This window comes from Balaenoptera musculus, chromosome 15 (genome assembly GCF_009873245.2).
Source record: "Balaenoptera musculus isolate JJ_BM4_2016_0621 chromosome 15, mBalMus1.pri.v3, whole genome shotgun sequence".
Lineage (NCBI taxonomy): Eukaryota > Metazoa > Chordata > Mammalia > Artiodactyla > Balaenopteridae > Balaenoptera > Balaenoptera musculus.
This window is the reverse complement of record NC_045799.1, coordinates 51261249-51280729: the sequence shown is the minus strand read 5'-3', so window position 1 is coordinate 51280729 and position 19481 is coordinate 51261249. Positions and strand designations below refer to the sequence as shown.

The following is a 19481-nucleotide window of genomic DNA, read 5'->3' as shown; positions in this document are numbered from 1 at the left end:
AGCTGGAGCTCAGCTCTGCACAGGTTTTGGACAAGTCTTTCAGGTCTGTTCACTGTCTATGTGGATGTGTGGAGTAGGCAGTTAAATACACAAATCTGGAGTTCAGTTGAGAGGTCCAGCCAGAGATACATACGTTTTTCAGCCAGGTAAGTATTTAAGGTCAGGACACTGGATGAGATCACTAAGTCAGTGGGCAGAGAAAGAATAGTAAAGCAACCAAGGCACTTCCATGTTTAGAAGTAGAAGTGATGCAAAGGAGCAGTCAGAGACATAAGAGGGAAACCCAGAGGGCTGGGGGTGCAGGAAAACAAGGGGAGGATGTTTGTGGTGGGATCCTGATGAGGAGTACACCCAGTTGTGGAAATAACAACTCGCGCTTTTGCATGCACTAGCTCCCACTTTGAGGAACATGTATCTTAATCTCCATTTTATAGATCAGAAAACTAAGGCCAAAAAAGGATGAACTAACTTGGTAGAAAGGATGAAAAGGGAGTAAACTACCAGAGTGGAACTCAAACACAGGCCTTCTGACTCCAAGTCTCAGAGATTTTTTCTGCTTCATTCCTTCTTCGTTCTCACAAGGCCCTCTGCCTGGGGCCTCGGGTCTTTACCCACAGGTAGCAGAACAGGATGTCTAGAGAAGGCCTCTCCCTGCCTGATCTCAGTGGCCCTTCAGGAACGTTACCAGTGGATACTTTCTCCAGCACACTGGACCAGCAACGCTGACCCCACACAGAATGGAGTTTCGGCTGCCTTCCCCGCTGCCTGCCCGGGGCCACTCACCGTATTTCTGCTTCAGGAACAGAGATGACCCGCAGCACTGCAGCTCCCTCTTGGCCATGATGGCAATGTGGTCTCCCAGCAGGTCGGCTTCATCCATGAAGTGGGTGGTCAGCAGGATGATGTGGTCACTTTTGTGCTGCTGAGGAAGGTTCCAGATGGCCCTCCTGGAGATGGCGTCAACGCCTGAGGTTGGCTCGTCCAGCATCAGCACCTGAAGGGCAGAGGAATGGCCTTGTGATGACGGCAGAGTCACATCCCAGGCCCCGGCTGGCTGCGCTGCAGGCCCCATGTGACTGGAGGTCAATGAAGATTCAGCAGTATCACCCACACCAGACTGCCCATCCAGGGCGTCCAGAGCTGAGGTGCCTGGGCCATGGCTGAAGGGCCTGCAGCCAGCCCAGGCCAAGTGGGAACTAGAAAGTGATACTTCTGGGCCCTGTTGACCCAACGTGTTTTTCTACTGCATGTGGGGGCCCTGACCTGTGTCTTTCAGGAAGCCAGGCCCTGCCACCCCCTACCTTGGAGCCTGCGATGAGGGCGATGCCGATGAGGGCGATGCCAATGGAGAGCTTCCGCCTCATTCCCCCAGTCAGGAACCTGCTCCGGGAGTCCCGTTTGTCCTGCAGACTGAGGATGTGCAGCACGCATTTGATTTCTTCAGGGCACTTCTGGCACAACAAGCCTTTCAGCTAAAATAGCAGAGGACAGAGATCTGGCAGGGGCTTCTGACGGGAGGCTGGAGTGTCCAACAAGCATTTTGCTTGTACAGCAGTCCCCCCTTATCTGAGGTTTCGCTTTCCACAGTTTTAGTTACCCACTACCCACAGTCAACTGTGGTTTGAAAATATTAAATGAAAAATTACAGAAATAGGGGACTTTCCTGGTGGCGCAGTGGTTAAGACTCCGCCTGCCAATGCAGGGGACACGGGTTTGAGCCCTGGTCCGGGAAGATCCCACATGCTGCGGAGCAACTGAGCCCATGTGCCACAACTACTGAGCCTGCGCTCTAGAGCCCTCGAGCCACAACTACTGAGCCTGCATGCCACAACTACTGAAGCCCGAGCATGTAGAGCCTGTGCTCTGCAACAAGAGAAGCCACCGCAATGAGAAGCCCGTGCACCGCAACGAAGAGTAGCCCCCGCTCACCGCAACTAGAGAAAGCCCGCGCACAGCAACGAAGACCCAATGCAGCCAAAAAATACATAAATAAATAAATAAATATTTAAAAATTACAGAAATAAACAACTCATAGTTTTAAATTGTGCACCGTTCTGAGTATCTTGAACTCTGAAATCCTGTGCCATCCAGCTCTGTCCTGCTCGGGATCCCCAACCATTGACATCGTCTGCCCTTGACATCCAACCATCGACGTTGTCATGACTAGATGATCCAGGATCACTTGGAGCAGATGATTCTCCTTCTGATGTATTGTCAGTAGGTCAATAGTCTAATGCTGTGTCACAATGCTTATATCACTCACCTGACTTCATCTCATCTCATGGGCATTTTATCATCTCAAATCACAAGAAGGGTAAGTACAGTACAATAAGATATTCTTAGAGAGAGAAAGCAAGACCACATTCACATAACTTTAATTACAGTATATTGCTATAATTGTTCTATTTTATTATTAGTTATTGTTTTGGGTTTTTTAAAATTTTTTTATTTTTTAACATCTTTATTGGAGTATAATTGCTTTACAATGGTGTGTTAGTTTCTGCTTTATAACAAAGTGAATCCATTATACATATACATATATCCCCATATCTCTTCCCTCTTGCGTCTCCCTCCTTCCCACCCTCCCTATCCCACCCCTCTAGGTGGTCACAAAGCACTGAGCTGATCTCCCTGTGCTATGTGGCTGCTTCCCACTAGCTATTGGTTTAATGTCTTACTGTGTCTAATTTACAAATTAAACTTTGTCCTAGGTATGTATGTATAGGAAAAAACATAGTATATATAGGCTTTGGTACTATCTGAGGTTTCAGGCATCCACTGTTGGTCTTGGAACAAATCCCCCGCAAATAAGCAGGGACTATTGTATACATAAACTGTACATAAGAAAGATACACAATAAACTTACTACCTTCAGGGAAAGGGATAAACAAAAGGCTTTTGCATCTTTTTTTTTTTTCTTTTTCCCACATCATGAGGCTTGTGGGATCTTAGTTCCCTGACCAGGGATTAAACCCAGGCCCTTGGCAGTGAAAATGCGGAGGCTTAACCACTGGACTGCCAGGGAATTCCCGGCTTTTGTATCTTGAACCATTTAAATATATGACTTTTTTTTTCTTTTTTTTTTTACAAGAGATAAATAGACTGACATCAAGCATTGTACATGGATGACCACAACAAAAGCAACAATGATTGCAATTACCAAACATGAAACACACTCATACTATGTCATAATATTGACATTCAGTCCAGTAATCCTCCACTGTAGCAGCTCCTTTACTTTGCAGTGAAAATTGATTTGTATATTCTTTGCCTCTGAGTCCCTGTGGGATTTTTTTTTTTAATTCAAACAGAAAGTCACAAAAATTATACTCATCCTCATCAGTTCACTCAGTCCCATGTAATTAATTTTTTTTTTCATCTTGATCTTTTGTTAGCACTTTTATGAGTTCATCAGTTTTTCATTAGAGTTCTGAAAATGCTTATTCATTCAGTTCAGCAGTACAGTCAGTTACCAGAAACCTGTACTTGAATATATGACTTATTAATACTAAGTACCGCAGCATATTAAAAGGATTATACACCATGACCAAGTGGGATTTATCCCAGGAATGCAAGGAAGGTTCAGCATATTAAAAATCAATGTAAGTGTTGTATAATAAAGAATCTGGCTGGCCTCTGTCCCCAGTTAATGGGAGGGGCATCTAAATCCTTGGAGTGATAGGGGTGTCTTTGCTGGTAGTACCCTCAGGCCACACCTGAGTTTATGCTAATGAGGTGATCAAGATCTGGGCTGGTCATACCAAAAAGACCAACCATGTGGTATGATGGTTGGGGCTTTGAGCCATGATATCAATCTGACCTCCCAATCAGCTGGGAGGGAAAGACTGCAGACTGAGCTCAGTCACGAGGTCCATGATTCAATCATTCACGGCCATGTAATGAAACCCCAGTAAAAACTAGACACTTGAAGCTTAGGTGAGCTACCCTCTATATAGCAATGTGCCAGGAGCGTGACACATTCTGAAGACACGGAAGCTTTTCATTTGGGACCCTCCCAGACATCACCCTATATGTCTCTTCTTTTGGCTGGTCCTGATTCTTTTTAAAAATATTTATTTATTTATTTGGCTGCGCCAGGTCTTAGTTGTGGCATGAGGGATCTTCGTTGAAGCATGTGGGATCTTTTTTTTTAGTTGTGGCATGCAAGCTCTTAGTTGTGACATGCAGGATCTAATTCCCTGACCAGGGATCGAACCCGTGTCCCCTGCATTGGCAGGCGGATTCTGCACCACTGCGCCACCAGGGAAGTCCCCTGGTCAACTGATTTTTGACAAAGGTGCCAAGACCATTCAATGGGGAAAGAACAGTCTTTTCAACAAATGGTGCTGGACAACTGGATATCCACATGCAAAAGAATGAATTTGACACCTACCTCACACCATATAAAAATTAGCTCAAAATGAATCAAAGACCTAAATGTAAGAACTAACGTATGGGGCTTCCCTGGTGGTGCAGTGGTTAACAATCCGCCTGCCAATGCAGGGGGCATGGGTTCGAGCCCTGGTTCGGGAAGATCCCACACGCTGCAGAGCAACTGAGCCCATGCGGCACAACTACTAAGCCTACGCTCTAGAGCCTGAGAGCCACAACTACTGGGCCCGCGTGCCACAACTACTGAAGTCTGTGAGCCTAGAGCCCATGCTCCCCAAAAAGAGAAGCCACCGCAATGAGAAGCCGACGCACCGCAACGAAGAGTAGCCCCCACTCGCCACAACTAGAGAAAGCCCACGCGCAGCAACAAAGACCCAAAGCAACCAAAAATAAATAAATAAATAAATAAATTTTAAAAATAAAAAGCATTGCATAGGATTTACACCTATGTTTTGTTCTAAGAGTTTCAAACATTAGTTCTTTTTTAAATAAATTTATTTATTTTATTTTACTATTTATTTTTGGCTGCGTTGGGTCTTCGTTGCTGCGTGCGGGCTTTCTCTAGTTGTGGCGAGCGGGGGCTACTCTTCGTTGTGGTGTGTGGGCTTCTCATTGCAGTGGCTTCTCTTGTTGCGGAGCACGGGCTCTAGGCATGAGGGCTTCAGTAGTTGCGGCATGCGGGCTCAGTAGTTGTGGCTCCCAGGCTCTAGAGCACAGGCTCAGTAGTTGTGGCACATGGGGTCAGTTGCTCTGCAGCATGTGAGATCCTCCCAGACCAGGGCTCGAACCTGTGTCCCTGCATTGGCAGGCAGATTCTCAACCACTGTGCCACCAGGGAAGTCCCACAACACTTTTTAAAATATGACATCAAAAGCATAAGCAACTAAAGAAAAAATAGATAAGTTGAATTTCATCAAAATTTAAAACTTTTGTGCATCAGAGAACATTATCAACAAGGGGAAAAGATAATGCCCAGAATGGGAGAAAGTTTTTGCAAATCATATATTTGATAAGGGTCTACCATCTAGAATACATAAAAAAAATTCTCACAACTAAACTACAAAAAGATAAGCAACCCAATTGAAAAATGAGCAAAGGACTTGAATAGACATTTCTCCAAAGAAATAAACAAATGGCCCATAAGCAAATATGCTTAATATCATTAGTCATTAGGGAAATGCAAATCAAAACCACAATGTGATACCAATTCATAGCTACTAGAATGGAAGTACCTCAGAAAGTTTAAAAAAAAGTTAAACACAGAGTTAGATCTTATGACCCATGAATTTCACTACTAGGTATATATCCCTAAGAACTGAAAGGTGTTTAAACAAAAACTTGAAGACTAATATTCATAGCACTATTCACATAGCCAAAAGGTACAAATAACCCAGATGTCCATCAACTGATGAACGGATAAACAAGATATCACATACAATTCCATACAATGGAATACTATTCAGCCATTAAAAGGAGTGAAGTTTTGATACTTGCTGCAACATGGATAAATCTTGAAAACATTATGTTAAGTGAAAGAAACTGGACACAGAAGGTCACATTTTGTATGACTCCATTCATATGAACTACTCAGAAGAGTCAAATCCATAGTGACAGAAAGCAGATTAGTGGTTTCCAGCAGCTGGGGTGAAGGAAGAAGAGGGAGTGACTGCTAGTGGATCCAGGTTTCTTTTTGGGGTGATGAAAATGTTCCACAATTAGATAGTGGTGATGGTTGCACAACATTGTGAATATAATTTTTAAAACTACTAAATTTTGTATTGTAAAATGAGCAAAATGGTGAATTTTATGTTATGTGAATTTCATCTAAAAAGAAGTAAAGAATTAAATTAAAACAACACTTTCTAGAAATCCTTTAACTAAAAAATCTTAAATGTCACACCCCTTCCTCTTCCTGAATGTTTAGGGAATAGTGTCCATAAGAGGTTTCAAGTCCCTCTGAGGTTGAGTCAGAGAGCTGCAGGATATCTTACCATCCTCAAGAAAGGATACAGAGGAAACCAAGTCTTTCACCCACTGACTCACCTGAACATAGAAATAAAGATGTTCTGCTACAGTCAAGTTATCAAACAAGATATCACGCTGGGGGCACCAGCCCATGCTCTTCCGGACTTGAAGCATGTCTTGAGAAATTTCATATCCATTGATATATACCTGTCCACTTGAAGGGGAAATAAGACCTAGAAGCAAGTGGAAGACATAATATCCTAAAATCATTGTCATTCAGAGCCACAACAGTGCAAAGGCTTAATGATGTCCTCTGCTTTGTTTGCTTGTTCTCACACATACTACCCTATTCTTCGTGTCATAGTCAGTAACATCCAAGGAGTATATGTTCTACAACAGTGTATGAGGACACCTGGGGGTAGTAGAGATGGGAGATGTCCTTCCTGCTTTTGATGAGTTCCAATCTGGTTAACTGTATAAAACACACATAGGTGTTCGTAAAGCAAATTACATGGCTATAAGCATTAAGTAATAATATGGAGGACTTCCCTGATGGTGCAGTGGTTAAGAATCCGCCTGCCAATGCAGGGGATTGGTCCGGGAAGATCCCACATGTCACGGAGCAAATAAGCCTGTGTGCCACAACTACTGAGCCTGCACTCTAGAGCCCAAGAACCGCAACTACTGAAGCCCGCATGCCTAGATCCCATGGTCCACAACAAGAGAAGCCACAATGAGAAGCCCGTGCACTGCAATGAAGAGTAGCCCCCACTGGATGCAACTAGAGAAAGTCTGTGTGCAGCAACGAAGACCCAATGCAACCAAAAATTTAAAAAAATTTTTTTTAATTAAAAAAAATGATATGGACACATATCTTGGTAAAGTTGCAAGATACAAAATTAGTACACAAAAATCTGTTGCATTTCTATACACTAACAATGAAATATCAGAAAAGGAAATGAAGGAAACAATCTCATTTACCAGCGCATAAAAAAGAACACAATACCTAAGAATAAAGCTACCTAAGGAGATAAAAGACCTGTACTCGGAAAACTGTAAGACGCTGATGAAAGAAATTGAAGATGACACAAAGAGATGTAAAGAGATATACAGTGTTCTTGGATTGGAAGAATTATTATTGTTAAAATGACCATACTACCCAAGGCTATCTATAGATTCAGTGCAACCCCTATCAAATTACCAATGGCATTTTTTCACAGAACTGGAACAAAAAATTTTTAAATTTGTACGGAAACACAAAAGACCCTGAATAACCAAAACGATCTTGATAAAGAAGAACGGAGCAGGAGGAATCATGCTCCCTGGCTTCAGACTATACTATAAAACTACAGTAATGAAAACAGTATGGTACTGGCACAAAAACAGACACATAGAGCAATGGAACAGGATAGAAATCCCAGAAATAAACCCATGCACTTATGGTCAATTAATCTATGATAAAAGAGGCAAGAATATACAATGGAGAAAAGACTGTCTCTTCAGGAAGCGATGCTGGGGAAACTGGACATCTACATGTAAATGAAGGAAATTAGAACATTTTCTCACACCATATATATACAAAAAAAAAACTCAAAATAGATTAAAGATCTAAATGTAAGACCGGATATTGTAAAACTCCTAGAAGAAAACATAGAACACTCTTTGACATAAATTGTAGCAATATTTTTTTTGGATCTGTCTCCTAAGGCAAGGGAAACAAAAACAAAAATAAACAAATGGGACCTAATTAAACTTAAAAGCTTTTGCACAGCAAAAGAAACCATAAACATAAACCATAAACAAAATGAAAAAACCTATGGAATGGGAGAAAATATTGCAAAGATGCTACCAACAAGGGATTAATTTCCAAAATATACAACTTATACAGCTTAATATAAAAAAAAACCTCAATCAAAAACTGGGCAGAAAATCTAAATAGACACTTCTACCAAGAAGACATACAGATGGCCAATAGACATATGAAAAGATGCTCAATATCGCTAATTATTAGAAAAATGCAAAGCAAAACTACAGTGAGGTATCACCTTACACAAGTCAGAATGGTCAGCATCAAAAAGTCTACAAATAATAAATGCTGGAGAGGGTGTGGAGAAAAAGGAACCCTCCTGCGTTGGTGGGAATGTAAATTGGTGCAGCCACTATGGATAACAGTATGGAGGTTCCTCAAAAAACTAAAAATAGAGTTACCATATGATCCAGCAATCCCACTCCTGGGCATATATCCAGAGAAAACTCTAATTCCAAAAGCTCCATGCACCCTAATGTTCATTGCAGCACTATTTACAATAGCCAAGACATGGAAGCAACAGAAGTGTCCATCAATAGAAGAATGGATAAAGAAGGTGTGGTGTGTCTGTGTGTATGTGTATATATATATACGTATATATATATATACGTATATATATATATATATATATATATATATATATATACGTATATATATATACGTATATATATATACACACACACACACACATACATACAATGCAATATTACTCAGCCATAAAAAAGAATGAAATAATGCCATTTGCAGCAACATGGATGGACCTAGAGATTATCATATTAAGTGAAGTAAGACTGAGAAAGACAAATATATGATATCACTTATATGTGGAATCTAAAAAAAATGATACAAATAAACTTATTTACAGAACAGAAATAGACTCACAGACATAGAAAACAAACTTGTGGTTACCAAACGGGAAATGGGGGGGGGGAAATTAGCAGTTTGGGATTAACATACACACATTACTATAAACAACCATAGATAGATAAACTATATCTATTTTACTATAAATAGTGAAACAATAAAGACCTAATGTATAGCACAGGGAACTATATTCAATATCTTGTAATGACCTATAATGGAAAAGAATCTGAAAAAGAATATATATGTGTGTGTGTGTATATATATATGTACCTATATATACATATATATATATATACACATATCTGAATCACTTTGCTGTACACCTGAAACTAACACAACATTGTAAATCAACTATACTTCAATTTTAAAAAGTAACAATATGGATGCATAAGTAAATATGGTCAAGGAGAACAGTATTTCTGGCACCTAAAAGTTTCAAATTGGGATCCTTGAAGGCATGATCCATGACTGACTCATCTCTGATTCCTTCCCAATAAATTCCAAATAAATCCCACTGAATGAATGCACTCACTGCCAAATGTATGTCAGTGTAAAACTTTGCAGGCTGCTCATCTGTATACTATCTTTGTCTTTATTCACATTTTCTTATTTTAAGGATATTTTTCATATTGAAAAAGGACAATAAATTTCTATTGCAACAAAGTTGGAGAAGAAAGCATAAGAAAACAAAGGTTATACAAATCCCATCATAAAAAGACAACTGCTAACATTGTGCTATGTAACTTTATGTATTTTGTATGCATATACTGACTCACACATTAATAGTTTACTAAAAATGGGAAAATATAAATTCTGGTTTTTTAACTGGCTTTTTCATACAACAATGTATTGAGGCCATTTGTCTACATCAACAGAATCTATACAATTTTTAAAGGCAAAAAAAGATTTCATTGTTATGAATATATCCTATTTATTTATTCAACCCATACTGGTAGATATTTAGGTTATTTGCAATTCTTCACAAGTATAAACGTGATATAACTTTGTTTGTTTTTTTTAATAATTTTGACAAATCTTGATGTTTTCAACATTAAGATTTTTTTTTAAATTAATTATTTATTTATTTATTTATTTTTGGCTGTGTTGGGTCTTCGTTTCTGTGCGAGGGCTTTCTCTAGTTGTGGCAAGTGGGGGCCACTCTTCATCGCAGTGCGCGGGCCTCTCACTATCGTGGCCTCTTTTGTTGCAGAGCACAGGCTCCAGACGCGCAGGCTCAGTAGTTGTGGCTCACGGGCCTAGTTGCTCTGCGGCATGTGGGATCTTCCCAGACCAGGGCTTGAACCCGTGTCCTCTGCATTAGCAGGCAGATTCTCAACCACTGCGCCACCAGGGAAGCCCATGTGATATAACTTTGCCTGATTCCCCAATTGTTTTCTTAGTCTAAGTCAATACAGGTAGATCTAGTAGGTCAAAAGGGGGACAAGACTTTAAAGGTTTTTGATACTTACTGCCAAATTACCCACTGATTGGGGTTTTCAGATCTTCCATTTTGGTTGTGGATAATAAAGCACCATGAGTGTTTGGGGGAAAAGGGAAAAAAAGTGATACTACTCTACAGTGAATTTAAAAGTCTTTTTTTGGGCTTCCCTGGTGGCGCAGTGGTTAAGAGTCTGCCTGCCAATGCAGGGGACACGGGTTCGAGCCCTGGTCTGGGAAGATCCCACATGCCGCAGAGCAGCCTGGGCCCGTGAGCCACAGTTACTGAGCCTGCGCGTCTGGAGCCTGTGGTCCGCAACAAGTGAGGCCGCGGTGGTGAGAGGCCCGCGTGCCGCGATGAAGTGTGGCCCCCGCTCTCTGCAACTAGAGAAAGCCCTCGCACAGAAACGAAGACCCAACATAGCCATAAATAAAATAATAATAATAATCTTTGCTAATTGTTTAAAAAAAAAAAACTATTCTGAAACAGATAATTTTAGAATAATTCACCAGGTATCATTCTAAAAGTGCCCCTGGCAATCAAAAGTAAGTGGATGAAATATTTGGTTGAGAGATTAGTGGTGCCTCACTGTACCGGAAAGTTCTACCTGGAAGGAAACATGCTAAGCAGTGTTCACAGCTTCCTGATAGTGTTTGAAACTAAGTTCCTCAGATTGACCAAAAGAGTCAAAGATTCCCTTTTCCTGCTACAGGGTAATGTGAACAACCAGGCACCTCTACATAGATAGTAAAAAAACAAACAACAAACAAAGGTGCCAGTGAAATCTGATGAGAGGAGATGGAGCCAAAACATCTAGATCTGGATCAACAATTTCTTCAGCGCTTCCTCGGGAGGGCTGACCCCACACACATACCTGTGAGCATGCCGCAGGTGGTGGTTTTGCCTGCTCCCTTGTGCCCCAGGAGAAGAGTGATCTGCCCTTGGTACAGGTTCATGGTCAGATCTTTGACTGCCATGTGTTCATCCCTTCCCTTGTAGAACACCTGTTGAAAAGCCAACTCTGACTGACAGTGTAATATGCACACGCATGTGGCATTTCTGAAGAACCTATGACAGGCCGAGCACCCACACCAATTTCCTCCGAAAGTTCATCAGTGGGACTCCAAGTGGAAATCCATAAGGGAGCTCCTTCTTTCAGAGTTTAGCTGCCTGGAGCTACTGAGGACCATGATGGGGAGCAACACCAGGGGGGCTTCCCTGGCCTCTGGAGCCTGGTGGTAGAGCAGCTGAACCACAGAGGCCAGAGCGCAAGGACGAAGGGCTCTGAGCTTGAACGAGACCTCCCTGCTTCTCGAGCCACACCTTGCTCTGCACTGCCTGGCTAATCCCCTGAGAAAGGGCACCCTGCCTCTTTTGTGGGTGGTGTTGATCTAGGGAGAGAACACCAGACAGACCGTCCTGTTTTCTAAATCAAATGTCTCCAGTATTTTAAATACCATTTATTTTTTTCTTATTATACAAGTAATTCATACATGAGTATAAGGAAGAAAATAAAATCACCCATAATGCCACTTGCAGAGATACATCACATTTCAGTCTAGGCCTTAGACAATTTCTGTCCACGCCTTAGACAATTTCTGTCCTGTCTAATTGCATCTGGACTGGACTTGGGGTCTGGAGTACAGACATTATAGTTGGGTGAAACTTAGACATCACTTCTTCCCACCATTTATCTAACTGTGTTTGGGAGCAGGGTGCTGCGGAAAGGAATTTGGCACACTTCTCCTGCCCCCACATCCATCTGGTATGATTATTTTGAATCAAGTGTGACGGTCCTCTTCCCTAACTTCTCAGTCTCCCTTTTGCAGTTGAGGTGGACATGTGGCAGAATTCTGGGCAATAAGAATCAGGGGTGATCTACCGAAGGGCAGAAAAGAAGGAAGGAAGGGAGGGAGGGAGGAAGGGAGGAAGGAAGGAAGGGAGGAAGGGAGGAAGGAAGGAAGGAAGGAAGGAAGGAAGGAAGGAAGGAAGGAAGGAAAGAAGGAAGAAGTCCTCCTAAAAGAAAGCCCCTCGCTCTTATCTTTCCCTATAGATGAGCGACAGCAGCCATCTTGCAACCGGGAAATGACAAGCACGAAGATGAGAGCTATGTGCTTCCACTGGCCCAGGGAAAATAAATGAAAGCAAGTGAGCAGAAAGAGCAGGGGTCTGGGACGGCTTTGCTGAGCAGCTGAAATCATGCCAGAACCATGTGCCTGCAGACTGCTTGTTATGTGAAAAGAGGAAACGAAATCCCTGCTTATTGAAGCTACAATAAATTGGGTGAAGACTGGAGCATTCCAAGCTGCTACCACAGTATGTAAAGGAGCTGGGATGATCCCCCATGCTGTGGAGCCCCTGGGCCAGCATGTGATCCACTTGATCCCACAGGCCAAGGAAGGCAACACAAAGTATTGAGCTAGCACCTTGACTGTGACCTTGTATCAGTCATACAGAGGACACTGCTTCTCCTTAGGCTCATCATATTTGAAGAATGGAAGATTCCAAACAAAAAAATAATGCTCTGGAGGACACACCAGGGTATAGAGCTTATAGCCAATCATCCTGTCAGGGGAGTCCTTAGTCAATGCAGGACTCAGCAGACACTGGTGAAAGAACAAACACTTCTGCATCTGGAAGCCAGCAGTGAAATCTGGTTTACTATTTGATTTGGTTATGTAAAAACACTGGTGGATCAAAGTCAGCCATCAAATGACTGAGTTCCAGGGTGTCCCCAACAAGAGGTGTTTGGCATTTGCGAGACTGTTTCAAGAAAGATCATCTAGACCCTCCATCCAGTCATTTAACTTTATGACAGAAAACAGGACATTTTACATTATACTCCTAATTTTGAGGATAACATTACAGAAGGGAATTAAAAATCTATCACAAAATGTACCTTGTAACCACTGTCAGAATAAAACAGAAGCCTCTATGCACTATTTCTCAAGTCCTTGGAAGAAGATTTGTGAGCTGATACCTTGTATAGATGTTGGATTTCAATTCCTTTTATCAAATCAGTAGGCTCTTCCTGAATGAACTTGCTTTACAGAGCTTTCTGAGGATCCCCCAACTCCAGCACTGAATTCGTAAGGGATATAGGTTCTCCACGCCAGTAGGAGGGCTAGAGAGGAAGTCAACTTGCATTAATACATTTAGGTGAATTGGCTCTCTTCTTCTGGAAGATAAATATTTTGGTAAATTAAATTCTCACACTTCCCTCCCCCCATCCCCACCCCAGCCTCACCCACCGGAGTTTCCTGGTATCGAACACTTAATGGTGCCTGAAGAAGTCAAGAATTTGCTCACAGACTTACTACTAATAAATTGCATTTCAACCTACAACCCGTGGTCCGGAGGATGGAGCTACAAATGATGCCTCGTATCCACACTCCTGGTGTACTGGGGAAGCTGTCGTGTTGGCAGTCAGCACCCCTGTGGGCTGAGGCCTGGAGAAATACTGGCGTTAAAAATCTACCCATTTCTCCACAGACCAAGAAGGGCAAGCATGGCAGCCTTTGCCGAGGCCTGAAGTGAGTACCTGTGCAATTCAGATGGGATCAGACTGAATCTGCAAGAGGACTGAATCAGGCATGATGGGTTCAACTTTGTAGGAAAAATTTACTCACCATAGGAGAGAAAAGATTTGGAGAGCTTCATGGGCTTGTCAACGAAAGCTGTGCCCTGTGCCCGTGCCCCCAGGTCACAGAGGTGTCTCAAAGAGCTTCAGGGCCTTGTCACCAGCCCAAAGAGGAAAAAGGCCGAGGAGTCCTGAGGGCTCTACCTTGTTGGGGTGCCATTCTGTGAGAGAATGCAGGGCCTGCCACTCAAGTGGGCACATGTGAGACAGTCACAGGCACTCTTAAGGGGACTCTGCACAGGGTATCAGCAGTGGGGCAAGAGTCAGAGAGACAGACTTGTTAATTATGCTCCCTTGGCAACCACAAGTTGATAGGTTTGGGGTGAATCCAGGTTAGAGAACTGCACTTAGATTTCCAGGAGTTTGAGGTTGCAACCAACACCACAAAGAGGGATAGGAATATTGATGATGAGCTATAAAAATTCTAATGTCAATCTATAAAACAGCAGCATCAGTACTCACCATGAGAAAGAAGTACCAAGGTTTGGGTGTACCATACACCCCTGGGAAGACGGACTCCACATACCAGGCCACCAAGCCATATAAGAGAGAGTCCAGCAGTAGCATCAGCAGCACCTGAGTGAAGTTAAACTCTCCTCCTATACTGCCCATGTTCCTCCATTGGATGCCTGTGCCTATTCCAAAGGAAGGAAAACAGTCACCACATCGAAGACAGAGAAAAGTTACCAGAACTTTCCAATCAAGCAGTTGGAGAACAAGCCAATGAGAAGACTGGACTATTCATGTCTGGGGTATTAAGGGACAAAAGTTAGGCACAGGAAAAGAAAAGCTAGTTGTTGGTTTCTCAAAGAAGGTAAAACTTTTTTGTTTTTGTTTTTGTTTGTTTTTTGTTTTTTTTGACCATGCCACACAGCTTGTGGGATCTTAGTTCCCCAACCAGGGATTGAACTTGGGCCCAGCCGTGAAAGCGCTGAGTCCTAACCACTGGGCTGACAGGGAATTCCTAATAAAACATTCTTATTATCAGCAAAATGATTCTTTGGCACCAAGAAGTAGAAATTTGGTCATCTGAGACACATCTTCACACTCTTGCACATGCTGTCAGGAAAGCCCTTCCTACTCCTCCCCACCTTTTTTGCTTGGTTAATTCTTACTTGGTAGGTCAGCACAGGTATCTCCTTCCCCAGCAAGCATGTATACTCACTCTCTTGGGTTATATGTCTAACCCACGTGCATCTGGGGCACCCTGCGCTAACTGTGAACATTGAAGGTCTCACTCCGCACTGTGAATCTGCTCACTTATTGCCAACCCCAGCTTGGGGCCAGGGACTGTCAGGTTATCTCAGTATCTCCAACATCTGACCCAGGGCCTCATATGCAGCAGCTGCTCAATACATACATATGCCATGAAGAAAGGAGTGCTGAGGATGGGCTTGGGACCAATTCCTGGGTGTGTATAAAGATAAGTATCCTTTGTGATGCCAAGTGTCTAATCTGAATGCAAGCTGACTAAGCTTCTCATGTAAAGCATCCAAGATACCCTGCATCTGCTGCCACATGGCAGGATTGAGGAGGTGGTAACTAGCAACACCAGAGGAGACGTTCAAATACTGGTGAGCAGACAGATGGGCTAGAACGGTGCTCCTCAAACTTTCCTGTACTCACTAATCACCTGGGGATTTTGTTCTGATTAAGTGTGTCTGGATGGGCCTGGGAGTCTGCATTCCTAACAAGCTCTCTGAGGGTTCTGATGCTGCTGGTGCACAGGCCATGCTGTGAGGGGCGAGGGGCCAGGAAACCTCTGAGGCCCTTCCTGAGATGAGATTCTATGACTTGTGTCTGTCTTTGTGCCAATCGAGAGCCTTGCCTTTCACCACGGCTTACAGACAGGTCTCGCAAACCTCAGCTGCCGTAAACAGTCAGCACACTTAGTTTGTGAAAGCCAGGTGCATCCTTGTTCAGTGTAAGTCTGCAGTGTCCGAAAAGAAGAAAGAGACAAGGCTCCTTCCCCACCTCAGCAGACATTTGATTGCCAGTTAACTTTATTTATTTATTGGGAATATACATATCAAGTATATAAAATGGAGTTTAACAAGCAATTACAAAGGAAGTACTTTGTACAACTACCACCCAAATCAATAACCCCCAAAACCCCAAATATGCACACCTCCTTTACAACTTCACCATCATCTTTGTCTGTAGGCAGCATCTAGTTGGGTTTTGCCTTTTTATCTAAACTGACAGTCTCTTTTTAATTGGTATGTTTAGATTATTCACGTTTAATGTGATTATTGATTGGATTAAAATCTACCACTTTGCCAGCTCTTTTCTATTTGGTTCAAACTTTTCTTTGTTTCTTTTTTCCTCTTCTTCTTGCATTAATGGGGATTTTTTTTAATGATTCCATTTTATTTCCACTATTGATTTATTACTTATAACTCTAAAAATTTTTATAGTGTTGTTCTAGGGTTTAAAATCATCTTTAATTAGTCTATCTTCAAATAATATTATACTACTTCATGTGTAGCGTGAGGATCTTACAACAATTTCCAGTTTCCAGTTCTTCCCTCCCACCCTTTGCTACTGTTGTCATACATGTTATTTTCACATAAGCTATAAACACAATACATTGCTACCACTTTTGCTTTAGACAGTCAGTTCTCTTTTAGAGCCAGAAAACTCCACAAAAGACAAAATAAACTGTATTTTCAATTTTCAGTGCTCTTAATTTCTTTGTGCAGATCCAAGCTTCTGTCTGATATGATATTGTTTTTGCTTGAAGAACTCAACATTTCTCGTAATGTCTCCCAGCAATCGATTCTGTCGCTTTGGTTTGAGAGAGTCTTCATTTCTCCCTAATTTTCCCCTGGATATAGAACACTGAGTTGACAAGGTTTTTCTTTCAGTACTTTCTTTAACTATGTCACTTCATTTTCTTCTAGCTTGCATATGTTTATTGGCTATTTGGATATGTCTTTTCATGAAGTGCCTATTTTTGCCTGTTTTTTTCTTTACTATATATATGATATATAATTGATTTTATGAATTCTTTAAATATTCTGGATACAAGCCTTTTGCAGGTTAAATGTATCGAGCATCCTCTCCCACTCTGTAGCGTCTCCTTTCATTCTCTTCATGGTGTCTTAATTTTAATGTCATTATTTATCAGTCTTTTCCTGATGGTTAGTTATTTTTGTGCCTTGTTTAAGAAATCTTTCCTACTTCAAGTACATGAATGTACCCTCCTATATCATCTCCAAAAAACTTTATAGTTTTTTTACATTGGAATTGATATCTGTGTATGGTGTGAATTCAAAGTCCAATTTCAATTTTTTCCATAAGGTTCTTTAGTTGCTCCAGCACCATTTATTAAATCCCACTGCTCTGAAGTATCATCTCTGATATTTAACAATGCATTTATCTCTCCCTTCTTTTCTGTTCTATTAGTCTATTTGTCAACCATAATCTTAATTACTATTGCTTTATGATAAATCACGAAATCCGGTAAAACAAGTTTTGCTATCTTGTTCTTCCTCAAGAGTTCTTGGCTATTCTTGGTCCTTTATAATCCCATGTACATTTGAGAATCAGCTCATCGAGTTCTATTTAAAAAACAAAACAAAACAAAAATACTGCTGGAGTTTGGATTGGGTAGGAGTTAGCTGTTACTTCTTTCCACAATTTATTTATTTGTGTTTTGAGAGCAGGGTGCTGCTGAAAGGAATCTGGCAAAGTTCACCTGTCCCCACATCTCTTTGATCATGATTGTTCTTCTCTGACTTCTCATCCCCCTTTGCAGTAGAAGAGGCCATGTGACATAATTCCTCTCCCACACCACTTCTTCTTGACTCAACCAATCTTTTGATTATTCCATTTTCTCTCTATTAAGTTTGAAAGTTATACACTGTTCCTAGCCTTTTCCTGGTCGGCTCAGTAATGAACTACCAGGTCTACATTGCCGCAAAGTCTAAAGTTAATCAATATCTTTATTCCCCTTCCAAAAAGTATTTACCCCCACTGATTTCTGACTTTATCTCCTCAAAAACCCTTTTATGTATTTTAATTCTATCTTTTAAAAAAGATGCTAAAGACATCATCATTATCATCATCATCATTATTATTATTATTATTTTTTTAAAGACCATTTTCTTCCTCATTTTTTTTTTTTTTTATTTTATTTATTGGCTGTGTTGGGTCTTCGTTTCTGTGCGAGGGCTTTCTCTAGTTGCGGCAAGTGAGGGCCACTCTTCATCGTGGTGCGCGGGCCTCTCACCGTCGCGGCCTCTCTTGTTGCGGAGCACAGGCTCCAGACGCGCAGGCTCAGTAATTGTGGCTAACGGGCCTATTTGCTCCGTGGCATGTGGGATCTTCCCAGACCAGGGCTCGAACCCGTGTCCCCTGCATTGGCAGGCAGACTCTCAACACTGTGCCACCAGGGAAGCTCCCCATTATTATTTTATACAACGTATAAAGCCACTATCTTCAGGCTCCCACTCTTGGCTCCTTTGAAAAGCAATGTCTTTTTTTTTCCCCTCCAGCTACTTTTAAGATTTTTCTCTTGACCTCTGGTATGTTCAATTTTATGTTGGTATGTCTAATGTAGATTTCTTATTGTTAATCTTGTTTGGGATTTGCTGGGCTTCCTGAAATCCAGTTTTGGAACAAGTTTGGCCACCATCTTTTCAAATGTATTTCTCTGCCCTATTCTCTGTTTTCCTACTGGAACTCTTTTGCTCAGAGGTCATTTGCTAACAAGAAAACTTTGGGCTTCCATTCGGATGGCCTTTCAAGGCAAGGGAGCTAAACAACAAGGCCCAGCGTCCCACCCAGGTGGAGAGCATAATAGGAGGCCCTTCTCACATTAATAGGGGTCCCAGAGATAAATTCAATAGTCACAGGTTAGGTTCTTTGTGACACAGACCCTGAAATGGAGTTTAGTATGCAAAATGTTTATTAAGGAATACCCTTGAGATCAATACCTGTGGAAGGGAAGAGATTGAAACAAGATTAGTCAGGGCTACAAGACAGCACTGACAAGCTTGAGGAGTTGAGATAAAATGGCCCATCTGAGCATCTATAATAACCCATCCACTAAGTTTTTTATTAGTTATAAAAAGATATTTGGGTATTAATAAGATGACATCTCTGTTTTGTTTCTCAACTGGTTCAGAAACTAAGGAGGGGAGAAGGGTGCTATTTACTGGGCCTCTTAAAAACTAAAATCAATCTAGTAAATAATAAATTAACAAATAAATCAATAAATGGAAGTTTCAAGTGACAAACCCAGTTGCTCCACAAGCATGCAGGTTCTGATTTTAAGAGGGCAAAATGTTTCTGCCATACAACCAGAGGCCTGATTCATGTTGTATATAGTGATTCCTGCTCAAGATTAAAACTGAAAGCTCTGCACTAGA

At 41.7% G+C, this 19481-nt stretch overlaps 1 protein-coding gene across 1 annotated transcript in view; it reads right to left on the bottom strand.

Annotated features, from left to right (window-relative positions):
* Positions 1–19481, bottom strand: part of LOC118881627 (ATP-binding cassette sub-family A member 17-like) — a 78106-nt gene that overhangs the window by 47526 nt on the left and 11099 nt on the right. Inside the window, 6 exon segments of the mRNA XM_036826752.1 lie at positions 784–994; positions 1302–1472; positions 6436–6590; positions 11341–11470; positions 13447–13590; positions 14569–14741. Coding sequence (XP_036682647.1) covers positions 784–994; positions 1302–1472; positions 6436–6590; positions 11341–11470; positions 13447–13590; positions 14569–14741 — 984 coding nt within the window.